Source organism: Mustelus asterias, chromosome 5 (assembly GCF_964213995.1).
Source record: "Mustelus asterias chromosome 5, sMusAst1.hap1.1, whole genome shotgun sequence".
NCBI lineage: Eukaryota > Metazoa > Chordata > Chondrichthyes > Carcharhiniformes > Triakidae > Mustelus > Mustelus asterias.
The window spans coordinates 50,587,968-50,610,331 of record NC_135805.1 but is presented as its reverse complement, the minus strand read 5'-3'; the positions used below and the strand labels follow the sequence as shown (position 1 = coordinate 50,610,331).

At 43.8% G+C, this 22,364-nt stretch overlaps 1 protein-coding gene across 1 annotated transcript in view; it reads right to left on the bottom strand.

Moving 5' to 3' along the window:
- The window catches only part of LOC144493522 (3',5'-cyclic-AMP phosphodiesterase 7B-like), a 139,281-nt gene that overhangs the window by 57,660 nt on the left and 59,257 nt on the right, over positions 1–22,364 (bottom strand). Inside the window, exon 3 of the mRNA XM_078212569.1 lies at positions 157–240. Coding sequence (XP_078068695.1) covers positions 157–240 — 84 coding nt within the window. The remainder of the gene's footprint in view (positions 1–156; positions 241–22,364) is intronic.

The following is a 22,364-nucleotide window of genomic DNA, read 5'->3' as shown; positions in this document are numbered from 1 at the left end:
AATTTCCTCCCTGATGACACTGTATTTCCCTTTACTCCAGAGAAACACTTTCCTAGCCTGCCTGATCCTATCTCTTTCCAATGCTATCGTGAAGGAGATAGAATTATGATCGCTATCCCCAAGATGCTCACCCACCGAGATTTAGTCGATACTTACTATTTAAAAGGCGAAAGTCAATGACTGGGTATGATCCTCGGCGCTCAGAGAGAAGCCCTGCTTGCCCTCTCACTCGTGCATTTCCTGGGAAAACACAAATTCAAGAGGAACATTAGGAATGATGGTTTTGTTTTTCAGCATTAGTATTCCATGCTGCTACCTTAGTCCCTTTTCATTTTACATCATATTTTTTCAATCTCCACACATTGTCAACATAATTGGATCAATTTCCATGTTTTGATAGAAGTGGAAATGCTGAACATGATATCTACAAAACTAAAGTGGGTTCTACAGTAAATCGTTATATAAAATGACTAGTGTATACAATCAGTATTGTCAGTCATCAATTAAGATATTTCTGAAGATCCAGGTCAAGGTTTTCTCTGGGCTAACATGTCGATGGAACTACACTAGATGTTCAATTCTGTTCATTGCATGCACTTCCTTTCAAGATCCAACTAAAACGTGTGGACACCCAATAGATAATCCGTTTGTAACTGGGCTCAGATAGCAGATAAAGTGGAAGTCAAAGTAGAACAAAGAACTAAGAACAAAGAAAAGTACAGCACAGGAACAGGCCATTCAGCCCTCCAAGCCTGTGCCGATCATGATGCTCTAACTAAACTAAAAAAATACCTTCTGCCCTTACTCGGTCCATATCCCTCTATTCCCTCCCTATTCATGTACCCATCCAGATGCTCCTTAAATGTTGTCAATGTGCCTGCTTCCACTACCTCCTTTGGCAGTGTGTTCCAGACACCCACTACTCTCTGCGTGAAAAATTTCCCCTGCACATCTCCCTTAAACCTTCCCCCTCTCACCTTGAACCTGTGCCCCCTTGTAACTGATGCTTCCACCCTGGGAAAAAGCCTCTGATTATCCACTCTGTCTGTGCCTCTCATAATTTTGTAGACCTCTATCAGGTCTCCCCTCAGCCCCCGTCATTCCAGTGAAAACAATCATAGTTTATTAAACCTCTCCTCATAGCCGGCATCCTCGAGACCAGGCAAAATCCTGGTGAACCTTCTTTGCACTCCAAAGCTTCCACATCTGGATTAAACTCTATCTGCCATTTATGTGCCCAAGTCTCCAATCTATCTATATCCTCAGCACTATCAGCAACTCCACCAATCTTTGTGTCATCCGCAAACTTACTAATCAGACTGCCCACATTTTCCTCCAGATCATTTATATATACTACAAACAGAGGTTCCAGCAATGATCCCTGTGGAACACCACTGTCTACAGATCTCCATTCTGAAAAACACCCTTTCACCGCTACTCTCTGTCTTCTATAACCAAGCCAGTTTTGCATCCATCTAGCCAGCCCACTCTGAACCCCATGTGATTTTAGTTTTTGTAGCAGTCTGCCATGTGGGACCTTGTCAAATGCCTTACTAAAGTCCATGTAAACTACATCAACAGCCCTTTCCTCATCAATTATCTTTGTCACCTCTTCAGAAAACTCAATCAAGTTGGTGAGACATGACCTTCCCCGCACAATGCCATGCTGCCTGTCACTAACTAGTCCATTTTCCTCCAAATGTGCATATATCCTGTCCCTCAGTATCTTCCCCAAAATCTCCCCCACCACTGACATCAGGTTCACCGGCCTATAATTTCCTGGATTATCCCTGCTCCCTTTCTTAAACAAGGGAACAACATTGACTATTCTCCAGTCCACTAGAACCTTGCCTGTGGTCAAAGAGGATGTGATGGACAGTGAAATTCCTCACCCAGAGTATATTCTAAAAACTTGAATATCTGCTTTAGAGATTTCAGCTAAAGTGGATACAGGAGTTTGGAAGACGGTACTTCATCTAATTTGACTCCTCCTTAGAAAATGCCAACCCACCATCTTCCCATTGCAACATCTGGCATAAATTGAAATTGTATCTTGGGCTCAACGATTCTGTTACAACTGTGAAGATGTTTATGCCTTTATCGGTTGTAATATTGACTAGATTATTTAATAATGCAAAAGGGAAACTTAAAAATGTACAGAGGCTAGAGGTAAATGTGGGCAGTGAATTTACACCCAATTTACAGGAAAGAGATCAGATTCCATACAAAGACTGAAGGGCGGGATTTTCCAGCTGCGCTCGCCCCAAGACCGGAATATCCCGCCCAAAGTCAACAGACCTTTGCATGGTCCTGTCCCGCCCACTATGATTCCCATGGCGGTGGGATGGGAAAATTCCACCCTGAGGTGTTCACTGATGATAACATATGATTGTAAGTAGATCACAAAGGTAGTTATTGCACAAAGGCACACATGAGCGTAAGAACTTGTTTACTGGTACACTGGGCTAGTTATTCTTCCAAGACAAACTCGGTGTTAGATGCACTCAGTCTTATGCTAATTTCAATTTTTAACACTTAGAAAAACACTTCTGACTATATTCTTCTCAAGGATTCAGCCAAGTGGCAATTTATCATAAATAGACTGCAGCAGTGGAAATGAACAAGTAAATAAACAGGAAAGTAATAAAAGACAAAATCCAAGTAGGCACCATATCAACCACTGAAGCTTCAATAGGGACCAGAGAGGAACCAGTTTCTGAATTTCTGTGCAGCAGCATCTTGGCATCAATGGTGAAAAGACAACATAAATCATAGATTGCCAAAAAGAAAGCAAAGCAGAGTTTTGATTTGGAGCCTAGTGCCTGCAATTGGCTCCCCACTTGTTTTTTTAAAATGTTATAATGTAGGAAACATGGCTGCCAAACACAGCAAGATCCTGCAAACAGCAATGGAATAAATGATCACATTGTCTCTTATAGGTGTTGGCTGATGGATAGGCTAAGTGTTAGCCAGGACTTTCCTGCTCATCTTCCATGGGGTATTAACATCCACCTAAGAGGGCCTTAGTATAACATTTTATCTGAAACTCAGCCTCTCCGACTCCCGCAGCACTGCACTAAAATGTCAGCCAAGTTGTATCCTCAAGTCTCTAGAGTAGGTCTTGAATCCACAACCTGCTGACTCAAGAGGCGTGAGCACCGTCATTGAGTCAATGGTGACACCTATTTCTCTGCAGACCCCTAGACAAAATGTCTGTCCATTCTAGACAAAAACGCGGTAGAATAACATTCCTGTAAACAAGCATTGCTGCTTCTGCTGCTGCATAGGTCTACAGACATCAACGGAGCCTCCCAAAAGGAACATTTCCTGAGCGGATGTTTGGCTACTTGGCATATCCCAGTGGTGTCTGTATATAAACATAGTTCCTGTTTGATGACAAAAGTTCACCCTGAATCACATCTAACTGTCATTAAGGGTGGAGTACATATGGCAGATAGCTCAAAGATATAAAACATCACATTCATTATAAGCCCCGGTTAAATGGAAATTAATGTGGTCAGTAAATGTGTCTGTAATATAGGAATGCTGCCTTTAAACAGAAGCTGTGTTTGGAAAAAAGAAAACAGTCAAAACATTTTTTGTAAACTGTGCTATTAATTGATTTTGGGATATAAATTTTACATTTTAAAACAAGTTTATATCTGGTTGTTTAATAAGTGGTTAGAACAAGGGACAAAATGTTTGCACTGTATTTTAAGTTACAAAGTTCTAACATTTTTAGCTAGTGAGGCCCTACAGTAGTACAAGGAACACACACACAGGCAAAATGTCCTTTTATGCAATCATTCTCTTTATCTACAATGAAATTGAACACCCACACCGAGCAGTGTTAACACAGAATATTAGCTTCTGCCAAAATGTTGTTACTGAAACCGGGTTGTAAAGGATTCTGCTAATCCACATGATAAAATTTTAATTCATCATCTAAAGCTATCTACTGTCTGTGGTATATTTTATTTGAACACTATGCTGTCAGTGGAAAAGGAAATTGAAATCTGTGGTTCCCCTGTGGCAATTCTCCATTCGAAATGACTTTTAGATATTCTGCCTGAAGCGCACTGCCAGTGGAGGTGGAGGAAGCAGGCATGCTGGCAACATTCAAGGTGTATCTTGATAGACACATGAACGGAAGGTGAACAGAGGGATAGAAATCATGCATCAGCGCAGACTTGATGGGCCGAAGGGCCTGTTCCTCTGCTGTACTGTTCTTACCTTCTGGACTGCGATTTCTATGGGGGATGATCCTTCACTTTTAACGTTAATGAACTGAGCTCTTTTGTGCCCAGTTCAGTTTCTGATTTCCATTGAAGCAGCTACTTTTCACGCAGTGGTAAATCTGAAAATTTGCCCCATCTAAATGAAGCTAAACAAAATTTGGCTACACTATTGCAGCCTTTTTGGCTGCTTGACAACTATTTTGGTTCTGTTGCAAGTGAACAGCCCAAACCAATTTAGTTCTACGATCTAAGAATATCATCTTCTAAATAAATCTCTCCCACCTTCTATGGGTTTGCACACGCATTCATGTGACACTGTTTCAGAAGAGCTTCCTTTTGCACCACGTTGATGACCGTATTGAGCTGGCACTGCAGTTAGGCTCGCCAGTTCTGGTTGAATATCTCTGGAGGGCTGTTCACATGACATTGGATCATACAGTATTCAATTACTTAACATGTGATCATTTACGTCCACTCTTTGCAAATATTATTCAACTTACCTCAGGTTGAGTGTTGCAGTGTCACTAAGGGCTGAATAACATTTTGCTCTTTTTACTTTGTAGAGTACAAAGAATTCAGTGTAAATGAATTACAATGTAATTTTAAAGATTAACGCAAGTCTGGGTAACCCATTCCCTGAACAGATTTTGGGTAACTGCTAAACAATGTGGCCAGAAAGTGTCGGTCCCGGTGAGAATTCCACTGGCACTGACGGCAGGGAACCTCATGGAACATTGAGCTTCTGTAACAAAATTTTTTTTTCCCCCACGTGTCATACCACTGATTTGCTCGCCCCGGGGAAACTTAATCTCTGCCATCAATGGGACACTCTTTTCAAAAGCCTCCCCAGCACCTCTTCCAGATCTGGCCGTGGACATGGATGCCTGGGAGACAGCATCACCGTCCTCTGAGGGAGCCCTCACCAAACCCCTGGATGGTGTGCAGCAGAGGCGGGAAGTCCTATACACGGCGTTCCGTGTATAGGGGGTGGGGGGGGGGGGGGGGGGGGGTGGTGGCCGCCATAGCGAGTGCCAGTTCGTTACAGAAGAGGATGGGTGCTACAAGAAGATGAATGATCTTTTTCGTGCAGCCAGGGTAAGTCAGCCTCCTCAGGTCTCCTGCTGCGCCGCTTCACACAACCTTCACACCTTCATCGTGAACTTTCACCAGCCACCTCATGGGTTCCTAATCATGTGGCCCTCTCCCTACTCCTGCTCCCCTCCTCTCCACGGCTGCACCCAGTAACTAATTTGCTCCTCGTATTCCCGCTCCAACTCAATTCCTATGCATGCCAAATGTCATAACCATCTGAAGTATCAGGACTCCCTCCTACACTCTCCCCAAGTGTCTCATTGCAGACCAGACTGAAGCACAACCGTCGTGAGTGTGCTGGAATCAGGCCTGAGCTGAGATGCCTTATGCCCGGTGAGGAGAGTGCCCTTGAGTTGGCTGGGGAGGAACAAGACTGTACCTGTACAGAGGGTGAATTGGGCAGCAGACAAAAAAGTGAGAACCATCAAGACACACAGTCATGGTTCAAGTCTCATGTGGGTAACTTGTTTCCTGTCAGTTATCCCCCATGAAGCACTAATGTCATCTTGCTTCCCTTGCAGGTCAATCAGTTGATCAGCCCAGACCATCCTTGTGCACTATGGAGACAGTAAGAAGTCTCACAACACCAGGTTAAAGTCCAACAGGTTTATTTGGTAGCAAATACCATAAGCTTTCGGAGCAATGCTCCTTCGTCAGATGGAGTGGTCTCTGTTCTCAAACAGGGCACAGACACAGAAATCAAATTACAGAATACTGATTAGAATGCAAATCTCTACAGCCAGCCAGGTCTTAAATGTACAGACAATGTGGGGGGAGGGAGCATTCAACACAGGTTAAAGAGATGTGTATTGTCTCCAGACAGTACAGCTTGTGAAATTGTGCAAGTCCAGGAGGCAAGCTGTGGGGGTTACTGATAATGTGACATAAATCCAACATCCCGGTTTAGACCGTCCTCATGTGTGCGGAACTTGGCTATCAGTTTCTGCTCAGCGACTCTGCGCTGTCGTGTGTCGTGAAGGCCGCCTTGGAGAACGCTTACCTGAAGATCCAAGGCTGAATCCCCGTGACTGCTGAAGTGCTCCGGAGACCACAGACCTGAGCAGCTCTGAGGGAGACATCTTGAAGACAAGCATAGAAGTGACATCATAGCTATCATCTCTACCCTCCGCCAACACAGATACTCACACCTCGGTGGGATTAACTAGCAGACAGGCTTCTGGGTCACTCACTTGTGAGAACATCACAGCTGAAGATCCACAGCAGGTGGAGGCAATGATGTCTCAGGGAACCGGCACTTGGAGGGATGCTGGAGCCCAGGACTCTGCTAAGCCCTGAGCCAATGATGTGCTCCTGGGTCCAGTTGTCTCACAGCTGCAAGAACTGCAAAAGTACAGTCAGGAAGGGATGACAGCTTCCCTCCTTGGAGTGCAAGGCCGACTGGAGGAATCCCATCACCTTCTGTCTGGAAAATCGAAATGTCACACTTCATTGCAGGAGAAAATGGCCCACAATGCGAGGGAGAGGAGGCGGGCAGGAAGCGGTGTTGCCAACCTAGCTTTGCTGACCCTGCTAGCGGAGGTGGTTCTGCATGATGGCGATGAAAAATATCATTTATTGACCAGTGGGCAAGGAAACAATCTATTTGCATCCAAGGCAACTGATTTGTGTCGACTGTGGAATATTTCTCAATTTTCTCCTTTTCCTTGGTAGGGTACTACCCCCTCGCATTCAGTTGCAATGGAGAGAGGCTGCTGATCCTTTCTCCCTCTTGCTCTGGATGACTTTGGCGGGTGTCCTCTATGAGGGCGAGGCTTTTTCCAAGAGATGTCTAACATGTTTGAATACTGACTTATCAGCGAGGGAGGGTAGTAGTTGGTAATCAGTAGATTTCCTTGCTCACATTGGACTTGATGCCATGGAACAACATGGGGTCTGGTGGCCATGTTGCGACCTCCAGGACCACTCCGTCCTCAACTGTAAACCACAGTGATGCCACCTCCCATTGGGCTGTCCTGCCAGTGTGTGCAAATGAGGCCCATTTGTTAACATAGCCTGGGCTTCAAGCTGATAACGTCAAGTGGGTTCGATGGTTGTCTGCAACTCTCATCCACATGAAACCCGCTCCCAATTAAAATCCCACTGGCTAGGGACTTAGGCAGGAGGATTGAACATGGAGGCCCAAACATTTGTCCCTGGGTTGGCTTTGCCAAGTCAGGAGATTTCTCGGCTCAGCAAACCCAATATTTAAAAATGTCTGCCACTGGTTGGATTTTCTGTTGGGTGGAGGCAACTTCAAAATGAATGTGCAGGCTACTGGAATGCGGAGGCAGGCTGCGCACAAGGCTCTGTGCTGAGATAAACAAAAAAAACCCAAAAAACATGCCTCCAGCTCTCACCCACATATATTTGAAATTTCTGCCCCTTTATCATTTTGCTCTTTTATCATTAACCTGGTGTTGTGAGACATCTTAAAGTCCAACAGGTTTATTTGGAATCACAAGCTTTCGGAGTGCTACTCCTTCCTCAGGGCATGTCATGACAGTGACTAGATACAAACAGCTACCATGCAATGTGAATCCAACCATAAGAGTGGGGACATAAGAACATTGCAAGTGATTTTGCATTAATATGATGCACGATTGTCACGTTACATCAGCTGTCCAGTTGAAATGACTTAAATGCCTACGAGAGGTTTTGTGGCCTTTTTCCTTCTCCAACCTGAAAAGGTACAACTTAACTTCCGCAAGGAAGCTAAAGCCAACTTGAAATTTTTTTAGGAGAACTTACAATGGCACTGTGACTGGTACTCCAGTCAGCCCTGAGAGGAGCACAGTGGAGGGCCATTGCCGAAACCTCGGAAATCCCCTCAAGCCTGGTATCTTAAGTCATTAGTAACCACATTTATAACTTTTAAAATGTTGGCCTAAATCTTCAGGTCTCGTCCTTCGTGGGAATCGTCACGGGAAGGACGGAGAATTTGACGGGCAAGCAAAAGGTCTATTGACCTCGGATGGAAATTTCCGGTCTCATGGCCGACAGGGCCCACCCATCAATCCCATACTAAGAAAGTTTGCACTAATTTATATCGCAGTACTACAAAAGGGATAAAAGGAGATAATGTTATAGTAATTTTAAAAAAAGTTTCCAGCAATATAGCTAATTTAATTTTATTGAAATTTCAAGACATTCACGGCACAGATTTGATATATGCTTGGATTAAAACGCTTATAAATCAATCATTTCTTTATCATGGTCATTCTTGGCCATGATTGTTTTTCCATGATTTTCACTCAGAACAGTTCTGAGCCCTAACTTGGCCACAATTGTGGTTGTGGGAAGCTTCTGGAAACAACTATTTCTCATAACTTTAATATAGGTCATGATTTTAATTATATATTAATGTATCGTGTGGCTGGGGGAGGGAGGGGTGCACAATTTCACAGATACATATCCATTATTTGCCATTTACAAAAGATAGAAAACTTTGGTTTTAAAACCTGACCTGAATTTTCTAAGTGCATAAAACTAAATTTAAAGCAGATAATTTCATTGTTTTAAATGTTTATTTTCAATTCGACAATTGGCTACATTGGCAGACTTCTATAACAATAGGACAGATAATTCAACTTGGTAAACAAAAAAATTTGAAGTAAAAATTAAGTAAATAAATAGGTTGAGTTGTAGATAGGACAAAGATCAAGAACAACTGAATTTGGCTGGAGTTTCTCAAAGGGGCGGCACGGTGACACAGTGCTTAGCACTGCTGCTTCACAGGGACCCGGGTTCAATTCTCGGCTTGGGTCACTGTCTGTGTGGAGTTTGCACATTCTCCCTGTGTCTGCGTGGGTTTCCTCCGGGTGCTCCAATTTCCTCCCACAGTCCGAAAGGCATGCTGGTTATAGGTGCATTGGCCATGCTAAATTCTCCCTCAGTGTACCCAAACAGGCGCTGGAGTGTGGTGACTAGGGGATTTTCACAGTAACTTCATTGCAGTGTTAATGTAAGCCTACTTGTGACTAATAAATAAACATTACTTTAAAAAATATATAACCACATCCTTCAATAAACATCTCCTTTTACTAAATTAAATGTGGCACCAATAGTTTGGGGTAAACTGCATTAAAGCACAAGCCTGACTAAAAGGGCACTCAAGCACTATTATAATTTTGCAGGTGATGTTTGTGTGTCACAACAGAATATCCTGTACAATCCTTTAGCACATATTCAATTAAATAAAAATTACAAATGCAACTGTGTAATAGAACAGAGCTCATTTGCAAAAGCCTAAAGAGACCAACAATTCTCAACTGCAATTACAACCTTTTACTCAATGCCCATTCCAGTAAACTGCTGCAGTCTGATAAATAACAGTGCCTGCTGTGCTATCTCACTACCCAAAGATATCCTGTTGCCATGGTTCAGTAACCAATGATTCCTCTTCCTGCCCCTCCTCTTTCCTCCTGATGTTAGCAACACTCTATCTCTGGTAAATAGGAGCACTGCCGTCAATCCTCCAATTGTTTCCACTTTCCTTTGGTAAAATCTTGTAAAGAATAGTCAATCCATCCTGACAGCGTGCACTGCTGCTGTTAAGAAAAGTGAATCACTGTCACTTATCTAAACACCGACATAAAGTGAGGGGCACAATGGCAGTGCGAGGCACAGTGGCACAGTGGTTAGCACTGCTGCCTCACAACGCCAAGGACCCGGGTTCAATTCCCGGCTTGGGTCACTGTCTATGTGGAGTCTGCATGTTCTCCCCGTGTCTGTGTGGGTTTCCTTTGGGTCCTCCGGTTTCCTCCCACAGTCCAAAAGATGTGTGGGTTAGGTGGATTGGCTATGCTAAATTGCCCCTTAGTGTCAGGACTAGCTAGGGTAAATGCATGGGGTTATGGGGATGGGGCATGGGTGGGTGCAGACTCGATGGGCTGAATGGCCTCCTTCTGCATTGTAGGATTCTATGATTCTATAAAGGGGTCAAGACGGGTTTTGGGTTAATCACTTTAGTGCACGACAAATTACTGAGAAACTTTCAGGTATTCTAAAATCATGACATTTGCTGGGGCATTTTTGAAAATACCTGTTAATGGTGTTGAGACCCCAGTGCAACATTAATGATTGATAGAATAGCCAAAACGACATAAACATTTTTGGCTGAATTTTATGTTTCCCTTCCTGTGTATTTGAAAACAGGCGTGTGGGGGAACCTAAAAAAAAACACATTGCCCAGCCTTGACAGCACCTTCCCACCCACTGTCAACCTGTCTCTCATTTTACAGTGGGCGGGGATGGTGTCAGTTGAGATTATTGAGGCCATTAAGAGACCAATTAATGTGGGGACTTCCTTTGGGGGGTGGGCGGGGGTGGGGTCCTCCTGCACCCATCGGAGGCAACTGCCCCCAAGGTCATATTCCCCTCCCCCCGAGAGGATTTTCACAGTAATTTCATTGCAGCCTCCTTGTGACACTAATAAATAAACAAACAAACTTTACACCTACACCCCTGGCCTCTCAAATCCCCTCACTGGGATCTGCCAGCCAGGCCCCACCAATACCCTGGAATTACCAATCAGTCTGGTTACATAACCCATTCTTTATGGGGACTGGCCACCGCTCAAACCTTGTGCTGCTTGGACTGGAGAGTGACCAGCCAATCCATGTGGCTGCTAGCAGTGCTCTAAGGTGGGATTTCTTCCGTGGATGGGGCAAAACAAGTAACCCTGTGTCCAGTGTAAAATGGCTGCAGGGCAGTAGGCTTTTGAGTGGGTAAACTCCTTGCCAGGAAATATGGTGCCCCATAATTTTTTTTTTATTTGTCCACAATATGTCGTCCCAATTGCTCGCATTTGGCCCATATCCCTCTATACCCATCTTACGCATGTAACTGTTAAAATGATTTTTAAAAGACAAAACTGTACCTGCCTCCACTACTACCTCTGGCAGCTTGTTCCAGACACTCACCACCCTCTGTGAAAAAATTGCCCCTCTGGACACTTTTGTATCTCTCCCCTCTCACTTTAAACCTATGCCCTCTAGTTTTAGACTCCCCTATCTTTGGGAAAAGATATTGACTATCTAGCTGATCTATGCTATGATCTATTTGTTGTTATACTTTAAGTGTCATCATTGTTGCAATGAGTGAATGACTAGAGACCTGTATTCAACCTGCACGCAGCAAAGTCCTGCAAACAAAAATGAAACAAACGACCTGTTAATATGTTTTTGTCATGCTGGTTGAGAAGGACACTGGGAGAACTCCCTTGCTCTTCTCTGAAACAATGCCAGGGGATCTTTTATGGCCACCAGAAAGTAAATCTGGTTAATGTTTCATCTGAAAGCTGGTACCTGTGACAGTGTAGTACTCCCTCGGTACTATACTGAAGTAGATTGCATTTCTGGTAGCCTAGATTTTTATTTGTGGCGTGAGTGTCAGTGGCAAGGGCCAAAATTTATTGTCCATCTCTAATTGCCCATGAGAAGGTGATGGTCAGCTCAGCTGTCCTGAGTGACTTGTTTGGCAGTTAAGAGTCAACCACATTGCTTCTCTTGTGTGGTCATTAGACCTATCCTGCGCTGCAGGAGACTGAAATCTAACACTGATCTTGTCAGTCACCTACGCCCTGCCCCTCACACCCCTCACATGTACGAGTAAGACAAACGAAGGACATTAAAGGAAATTAATGAGCCAGATTTGTATGGGTATTGATGATAAACTGGTAGATTCACGGTCACTCTTATTGAAACTTGGGATGAATTTCGTTCTGGGTGTGGACATTGGCTGGGTCCCAATCCCATGTTGTAAGATGCCTAACCGTTCGCAGGTTAAAAATGGTACAGAAACTGCTTAAAACAGCATCCCCGCCTCCTCCCTCTCCCCGGTCTGCTGCTGGGAGCCAGACCACCCGTCAGCTGGGATTTGGACTCATTGGGTGGTGGTGGGTGAGGGAGTGGGCTGGGGGGAGTCCTAATTGCTGATTAGACTTTTGTCACCATCCAGACCCCCATCCCAACTCCCAAACAACCTCTTTGGAAATGGCTTGGAGGTGGGAACAGGCTGGCAAATCAGCATCGAAGCTTGTGGCGGGAACTTGCAGTCCCACTGGCCTCCAGTCTCGCCTCCATTGCCATTTGAAAATTCCTGACTCAGAGGTATGTCAGGGCATTTTGGGTGTATTATCTTTCATCAGAATTGAAGATTAAATTCAAATAGGCATTCCAGTAATAATGTAACATTGCACAGGCATATCGCCTTGACAGCATTAAGAGCTGGTGCTCTATGTGAGACCAGAGTCACATGTAGAACAGACAGAGTAAGCGTGGCAGATTATTCTCGGAATGACATCTGTGAACCAGTCTATTTTGTTTTACCAATACAACAGTTTTCATTGATTTTTTTCCTCCTGATGCTTGCCACAGACGACCACATCTATTGAATTCAATTTGACGATTTGCCATGGTAGGGTTAAAATAAGAACCTATGAGTTCTCGGCCAGTACTGTAACTACGACATGATAATACCTGTTCTTCATGCCAATCCTCTATTCTCATGAGTGCTTAAGTACCCTAAACATCAGAAACTCTCTTTTTACAGATGCCAATGTGCGCATTTCCTGCATTTACGAATAAAAACTTGTAAATCGGCAGATTTATTCCCTGATGGAACTAGAACAACGGGCGAGATTTTCCAGCCTCGAGGCCGTGTGTTTCCTGCCGGCAGGAGGTGCCACGTTGTTTGCTAGCAGCGGGATTCTCTGGTCCCGCCATTGTCAATGGGAATTCTCATTGACATCACCACACGCCGGCAGGAAACCCGCGGGCGGGGGTGTGCTTCCGCGGGACCGGAGAATCCCGCCAGCATGAATGGCTGGAGAATTCCAGCCAATATACTTGGAGCAATGCACAGAAAAAACAACCCAAGGTATTAATGCCCCATATATACATCTATCCTAGGGAATAACAGAACCATTTTGCATTGCTTTTGTTAGCAATATTTTTTGTGCACTTGAACACGTGAACAAAATAACAATGCTAACAAAATATATCAGGAAAGAATATTTCAGAAACAGTTAAGAATTCTCACTGAAAAGCTGATAGTAAACTATAGCCAGGTTTCTAGACATAACGCCAAAGTTCAAAATAACCTGCAGTCACTGAATTATCATCTTTCTTTGGTAATAACATTTCCGTGCTTTGAAGGTTAAATTGTGAGTAGCTCGTTACCTCTTAATGTTTTTATCAGTTTCTTCTAATCTGCTGCATTGGCTACCAACGTCAGCGAAGCAGTTACAGTAACTCTGTGTTCCCATACTCTTTTTGCTGCAACCAGTACAACCTTGATAATAAGGTTATCTTTGTGGAACGGAAATTGCTGATTTTCAAATCTGTTGCATTATTTTATTCAGCGCAGCATTCTGATTTTGCGTTCAGGTTCAAGAGGTTGTCAGCAACAAAAAAATAGATTCAATTTCCATAGGTAAGGAGCAAAGACTTTTTATTATCCCCCAGGCTGCATTTTAATATGTTTGATGACAACTCACCCAAACAGACGGACTGTCCATTCTCTGCACCGTTTCTGGTGGGCCTCCCCAGCCTACTAAAGCAGAAAGGCATCTCTTAAAGTAAGGTCACATTCCTTTCAGCAATATTTCAGTCGGATAGCGTGGAGACAATTATTTTGGCAGGGCTGCCCCAAGGTTTCCTGGTGCTTCCATGGAGGTCCACACAGCGGAGGTCAGAGCGAAGGTTGAGGATGAAGGGAGGTAAGTGATAGAGAGGTACTGCATTGGAGACAATTATTTTGGCAGGGCTGTCCCAAGGTTTCCTGGTGCTTCCATGGAGGTCCTCACAGCGGAGGTCAGAGCGAAGGTTGAGGATGAAGGGAGGTATGTGATAGAGAGGTACTGCATTGCAACACACACTGGAGCATTCTCAATTATCTAACAGGCTGGGACAAAGATGGCTGATTGGCCCAGTGTTAGATTTCACTCCTCACACATGGCTTGAGCATGGGAAGAGATTCAATGACCTCTCAAGAGCAGCAAAGGTACATTCAGCTCATTATCTTTCCATCTCACTCAACAACACCTAACAAAACTCCTCTCAATCCTTCCACAATACTCAATAATTCCACCCTCTCCATCACACAATCACAAGGGTAATGCAACACCTCTCTTTCTCATTCCAAACACACACACCTCTTCCTTTCCTCTCTTTATACAATGTTAAACCTCTCTTTGCTCTCAACCTTGCATTTGAACAATCAGCAACTTTGCCCAGTGCTCCATTCACACACTTAGTTTTACATGAATCAACTCCTCAGCCTCATGCTATCTTGCTCCTTCACCAACTCTCAGAAAACGCTCTATATATCTTCTATATTTCTAATTCCCCTTTTCACCAGCCGCCGATTCATCTTGCCTGCTCTTTTGCAGTAGAAAATAGCACAATAATGCCAGGAAGAGGACCAAATCTGGACATGGAGCTAGGAATACCACCTAACATCTTCACCCTAAGCATAATATGAAGCGCTGGTGATGAGTGACCCAGCCAAAGCCGTGAGCATTGTGGAAGGCAGGCTGGCAGTGAGCTTACCTGAACGGGTTGTCACTTGTAACTCTTTATTCAGCAAGTCACATTCTCATTCCGTCGCCTTCTAATGTCCAGCTTCTCAGTGCCGCCCTAACTGGTGCTTTTTCTCTTTCCTCTGCATGTTTCTGAGCAGTAAAAGCTTCCTGATGGAGACAGTCCTCCTGAGGATGCACTGTCACACGTTCCATCCCTCCCAAACAGGAGCACTTTGTGGGATTAGATAGTGAGCCAGCGGTGTCTCTGCATGCTAAAACTTGCAGAAGCACAAGTAAACTGTAACAGATACTGGTGGCAAGGAGAATTCAGGACCCAACAGTGCAGTCACTGGAAATCCGAAATAAAAGAGGAAATGCTCAGCAGGTCTGAGACATCGGGGACTAGGCCATGATGAGCTATCTGGAGATGACTTCTTAAGGAGGCGGGGGGGGGGGGGGGGTGGAGGGGTTTCACTCCAGGCAGGCATTGAAGCCCTCTTAAGTCCCTGGCCAGACAGCCACCACAAGTCACCCTGTGGAGATGTTCTCCCTCCACAATGGTAGCATGGCTGCTGGTTTATTTTTTTTGGGTTGGAGAGAGGGTAACTCAAAGTGGATCTGCCCTCTTTCTCTTTTACTTGCAACAGAAGACTGCTCCTTTCTCCAAGCTGGAAGGTCTCCACCATCGACTAACCTGGGGGGGGGGGGTCACTTCTGGGTGATTGGACTCCACGCAGTGCAGTCCCATTTGACTCCAACATCAGTTCTTGACCCAAATTCCTACCCCAGAGACTTTGCAGATAAGTTATGCACTGGGCAGGTCTTCCATGATTTCATATCAAAAATAATACTGGGATCTGAATAGGACTCAATTTATCGATATACCAACATATGAATTAGGAGCAGGAGTCGACCACTCGGCTCCTTGAGCCTGCTCCGTCATTTAATAACATCATGGCTAATCTGATTGTAACTTCAACTCCACAGTCCCAATTACCCCGATAACCTTTCGCCCCCTTGCTTATCAAGAATCTATTTAGTTCTCCCGTCAAAGTATTCAAAGACTCTGCTTCCACCGCCTTATGAGGAGGAGAGTTCCAAAGACTCACGATCCTCCGAGAAAAATAAATTCTCCTCATTTCTGTCTTTAAATGGGAAACCCCTTACTTTTAAACAATGACCCCTAGTTCTAAATTCTCCCATAAGAGAACATCCACATCCACCCTGTCAAGACCCCTCATCATCTGATATGTTTTACTCAAGTTGTCTCTCACTCTTCTAAACTCCAGCAGATACAAGCCTAACCTGTCCAACTTTTTCTCATAAAACAATCTACCCATTCCAGGTATTAATCTAGTAAATCTTCTCTGAACAGCTTCCAACGCATTCACATCCTTCCTTAAATAAGGAGACCAATACTCCACATGGTACTCCAGCTGTGGTCTCACAAATGTCCTGTAGAACTGAAGTATAACCTGTCCTCATTTGCATTCAAATCCACTCGCAATAAATGATAACATCCTATCAGCTTTTCTAATTACTTGCTGTACCTGTATACCAACCTATTGCGCCTCATACACTTGGACACCCAGATCCCTCTGTACCTCAGAGCTCTGCAATCTCTCACCATTTAGATATCGTGCTTCTTTTTTATTCTTCCTGCTAAAATGGACATTTTCACGTTTTCCCACATAACTCTCCATTTGCCAGATCTTTGCCATTCCTCATCAAATTTTATAACCATACCGTTGGCCCCTTCATCCAAGTTGTTTATATGAATAGTTGAGCCCCCAACATTGGCCCCTGTGGCACACCACATGTTGCCAACAACGAATTTTAGAAAATCAAAACCAACGAATTAACTATCTCACTAGCCACTTCTTTGAAGACGCTAGGATGAAGTCCATTAGGACCTGGGGATTTGTCTGCCCATAGCTCCAATAATTTGATCAGTACCATTCCCCTGGGGGTCATAATTTTTAAAAATTCCTTCCTATCTTCCAATTCCTGATTAACTGCTATTTCTGGGATGTTACTTGTATCCTCTAACAAGAAGACCAATACAGAATACCTGTTCAGTTCATCTGCCGTCTCTTTATTTTCCAGTATTTTAATTCACCAGGCCTTCACTTGCCTTTGCTAGGCACTTCAACTGACTAAAAGAAATTGTGTGGGTAAATGGTGACTGCTGGGATCACAGCAGGAACAAAGTGTTAAGTACTCAGCAGCAATGTTAACCACCAGCTTGCTCCATTCTTTATAGATGAGCAGGGTTCAAAATCGGACTGATGTGCCAAATTATGTCCAATTTTAAAAATATTTATTCAAGGGATGTGGGCATCGCTGACTAGGCCAGCATTTATTGCCCATCTCTAATTGCCCTCGAGAAGGTGGTGGCGAGCTGCATTCTTGAACTGCTGGAATTCATGCGATGTGGAAATACCCACTGCGCTGTTAAGAAAGGAGTTCCTGGATTTTGACTAACACAGAGAAAGGAGAGCGAAGAAATATAATCATTTATCTGCCATGAGAAAATCTCATTTCAAAAAGGTAGAAAACACAGTGCACTAATTAAAACTAAATTTAGCGGTAAAATCTTAGTGAATGCAGGAAAATTTATTTCTTACTCAATATTCCACAACTGGTACAGAAAGCAATGCAGTAACATTTAATGTGCCGTACAGTTTAAACTTCTGCCTGCTGAAGCACTCTACTTTGAGTAATTTGATGCAATTTAACAGCATCAGCATTCACAGATATTCCTTTGCTTCAGCGTGTTTTCTTTTGTCAGAGGCATGAGAGTGACATTTGGCAGAGCTCACCATCACCATGTGCCCACTCAGATGGAGAGCTCCTCAAGAAAGAAAATTACATCATAAACTTGAAAATGCCTGGTGATAAAGTTGAGCTTTTGCATCAATGGTGGTCATTTTTAATTTTGCCAGGACCATAAACAGGGTGATGTCAAATGGAAGCGCAGAATGCGAGAGGTGTATGGCCAATTCAATATCACCCTCTTACGCTACAGCCAAAAGCTAAAGTTACACCTAATAAAACAATCATTGCAGTGCGCATTGGTTGTAGAAAGTTTACCCAGATGCACACCAAATAACAGGACATGGAGAAACCAGCAGGGTTGGGTGGCGAGACACAGCTTTCTAATGCAGCAGAGCACAATGTGTTCCTCCCCCAGTTTCCGAAAACAAAATAAACCATGAAATCATCACTCAGTCATCCCATCGGAATTGTATCACCTTTCCAGCAATCCATGTTCACGGCAGGACCATGCTCTCAGAAACAGGAGTTTTCAATGTACTAGTCAAACTGATTGTGGGAAAAAAAATATACATGCAGCTTGGAAATTTTATTCAGTATGATGATTAGACTGGAAGCCTGTAAAGAATAGAAATATTCTTGGCATTAGTGATCTGCTGCAGGGATTCTGCCTGATGTTCTTCTCCCTTGCCTAGGGATATTGAGGCAAACTGGAGGATGTTGGCTTAGAACAGAATTGACAAATTAATAAATATTACAACCTATTTGAATAACTCATTTCACATTGCACAATCAAATTTAATTGCTATTATATACACACAACAGTAAAACAACAGAATATATGTATTTGTATTCAAAATTGTTCTAATTGCTCATTATGAGATTTCTATTACTACTGTCAAGCTTGTTTCGATAGACAACAACATGCAACTAATTTCTGATCCATTATGGTTATTAGGGATTATTATGTGAGTTCTGGTCTTGACGCCTGGCCAATCATGCAGCAGGAAGGATGTGCTGGCCTTGGAGGGGGTCCAGAGGAGGTTCACAAGAATGATCCCAGGAATGAAAGGTTTGTCATCTGAGGAGTGGTTGAGGAGTCTGGGTCCATACTCGATGGATTTCATTTGATTTATTATTGTCACATGTATTAGCATACAGTGAAAAGTATTGTTTCTTGCACTATACAGACAAGGCATACCGTTCATAGAGAAGGAAACGAGTGTGAGTGCAGAATGTAGTGTTACAGTCATAGCTAGGATGAGGGGAGATCTAATTGAAACAGAATACTCAGAGGCTGAGATAGAGTGAACATGGAGAGGCTGTTTCCACTTGTGGGAGAGACTGGAACTCAAGGGCACAACCTGAGTGAAAGGATGCTCCTTTAAAACTGAGATGAGGAGGAATCTCTTCAGCCAGAAGGTGGTGAATCTGTGAAACTATTTGCCACAGAAGGCTGTGGAGGCCAGGTCATTGAGTATCTTTAAGACAGAGATAGATAGGTTCTTGATCAATAAGGGGATCAAGGATTATGGGGAGAAGGCAGGAGAATGAGGACGAGAATCATATCAGTCATGATTGAATGGCGGAGCAGACTCGATGGGCCGAGTGGCCTAATTCTGCTCCTATGTCTTATGGTCTTATCTCTCAATAAGGTACCTGAACACCTGGGAGTAACCCACTATCATAAACTATTGTCTAAGAATGTAGAAAACAGACACATGAGCTTTTGTGTGCCAATCTAGATGCTAATTTAGATTTTAGGGCTTTTACAAAGAACCCAATATTACCACTATCAGAACTAAAGGTACATGTACTTTATATTGTGCACATTGATTTTGATGATCAAATTAATCTTTAAAGAGTAAAGTTAAAGTTTATTTATTTATTCGTCACAAGTAAGGCTTACATTAACAATGCAATGAAGTTACTGTGAAATTCCCCTAGTCGCCACACTCCGGCGCCTGTTCGGGTCAATGCACCTAACCAACACGTCTTTCAGACTTTGGAAGGAAACCGGAGCACCCAGAGGAAACCCACGCAGACACGGGGAGAACGTGCAAACTCCATACAGACAGTGACCCAAGCTGGGAATCAAACCCAGGTCCCTGGCGCTGTGAGGCAGCATTGCTAACCACTGCCGCCCAATCCTTTAATGTGGTACACCCATTCAACAACACTATGTCACTTCTGTTTTATCCATTTCTACTTGTCAAACTATTAGAGTTAACTGTTAGTTCAGTTTCTGGCTTTTTCGTTTCTTTGTAAGCATATATTACAATTTAAGACTAGAATGTGCTAATGATGCACTACCAATGGGTAAACTGTGAATTTAATTAAATTAAATGTTTCTGTAGTATAACAGCATCTATCATAGTAAGGGTTAATGTGGGACGGGGAAAGTGTTGTACACAGTGTGATGTAAAGAAACCCATAACCTGAGACGAGAGAGAGTTGTGGATTCGATAGAGACCTGTGTAGAAGCAAGCACGGAGTTAGCTCATAGCTTGGACTATACCCTGTGTATATACACATCGTTACACATTTCCAATAAACACTTCATGGGGAATTTTGCTGTTTTTTGGTCAAGCGTCAGCTCGGGTGGGGAAAGTGGAGTGTTGCCTGCTGGCTGCACTGTCGGCTTTTCCCGCCAGCTGTTTGACATTTAAAAAAAAACACAACAGCATGCTGGTGGAGAGTCTGTCCTGCCAGCATTTGAGGGCTCTGAAAGATCTGAAAGAAAATAATAGACTACCCCACGGAAATGGACCCCTCCCCCTGGACACCCACCAACATGGAACCCATCAACCCCCACTCTTGAATACACTCCGACCACTCCCAATAATAGAACCGCTGGCATTACCTGGACAGTGCTGGGACATTTCCCGGGCATGATCCTTCCACCGTGTTTTTACCTGTGTGTATCGGGCAGGTTCTGTTAATTAGGTGCACATTATGCGGGCATGCTGATCTGAATGGACAGTTTACACTGGGTGGAGCGGGGGGTGGGGGGGGGGCGGAATGCAATCAGGCATAAATGCCTGATATATATATTCAATTGGATATAAATGGGGATCTCGACTTTTAAAGTTGGGATCCCCGTTAAGTCATTGGCGAGGGGGAGGGGGGTAGGAACAATCAAACAGGGAAATCCTACTGGTGTAAAAGCCATTTAGGTTTCCTCCTCAACTATCCCCCTCCCCCCTTCCGTCACTCGGGGGGAGCGGTTATTGGACAGTCACTCTGGTGGCGGGGGGGGGGGGGGGGGGGAGTGGGGGAGGATGCCGGTATACTGGGAGATTGGCGCATGCGCGATGGCACCCTAAGCACTCTTCTGCCGGCCTCTGTGGCAGGTTTAGGTTCCGCTCCCCTTACTGGTGTGAATCTCCTCATGGCCTCTGTATTACACAGAGTGCCATAAATAATCGAGACTCAGCTCACCAAATAAAGGGCGGAAAAGACTCATTGTAAAATCACCCCCATTACATTTAGTTCCTTCATCTAAATCATTGATACGTATATAGTGAATAGCTGGGGTCCCAGCACTGATCCCTGCAGTACCCCACCAGTTACTGCCTGCCATTTGGAAAAAGACCCATTAGTCCCAACTCTTTGTTTCCTGTCTGCCAACCAGTTTTCTATACATGTCCATATATTACCCCCAATACCATGCGCTTTAATTTTATAGATTAATCTTTTATGTGAGACTTTGTTGAAAGCCTTCTGAAAGTCCAGATAAACCACATTCTTGGCTCCCCCTCCTCAACTCTACTAGTTACATCTTCAAAAAATTCCAGTAGATTTGTCAAGCATGATTTCCCTTTCATAAATCCATGCTGACTCTATCCAATCCAGCCACTGTTTTCCAAGTGTTCTGCTGTAAAATCATTGATAATGGATTCTAAAATTTTCCCCACTACTGACGTCAGGCTTACTGATCTATAATTCCCTGTTTTCTCTCTACCTCCCTTTTTAAATAGTGGGGTTACATCAGCTATCCTCCAACCTGTGGGAACTGTTCAAGAGAATCTATAGAATCTTCAAAGATGACCACCAATGCATCCACTATTTCTCGGGCCACTTCCTTAAGTACTCTGGGATGTAGATTATCAGGCCCTGGGGATTTATCAGCTTTCAATTCCATTAGTTTTCCCATCATCTTTTCCCTACTAATATTGATCTCCTTCAGTTACTGCCTCCTGGAGGCAGCTATTCTCACAACATTTAAGAAGCATCTGGAGCAGCACTTAAATCTTCAAGTCATAGTTGGCTATGGACCAAGTGCTGGTAAATGGGATAAGTATAGATTGGTATTTGATGGGTGGCATCGACATGGTGGGCCGAAGGGCCTGTTTCTGTGACTCTATAACCTCAGGCATCAAATATATGGAACTGCAAGTTCCCAAGAGGCCCACCAGTCAAGAAACTCTCGACTGGGACTTCAGCTCTGAATTATCTTCACTCTTTGCAGAGCTGGTTTGTCAAATTTCTTTGCAGGCGCAGAAACTCCTTTTTGATCAGAGCAACCAAACCTACTGTGTCTCAAGTGGAAGACACACAGGAAATTGACCTGCAACAGAAAAATGAGCCCCAAACCAAAGCTCCAAAGGTGGTTATCATATTAACTGTAGACATCATAGCACAGACACAACAACCTTCAGCCAGTGCACAAAGCTGCACAACAATGCTGGAGCGAGAAACTAGTGATCAACAACTCACCAGAGCACACCTCAATA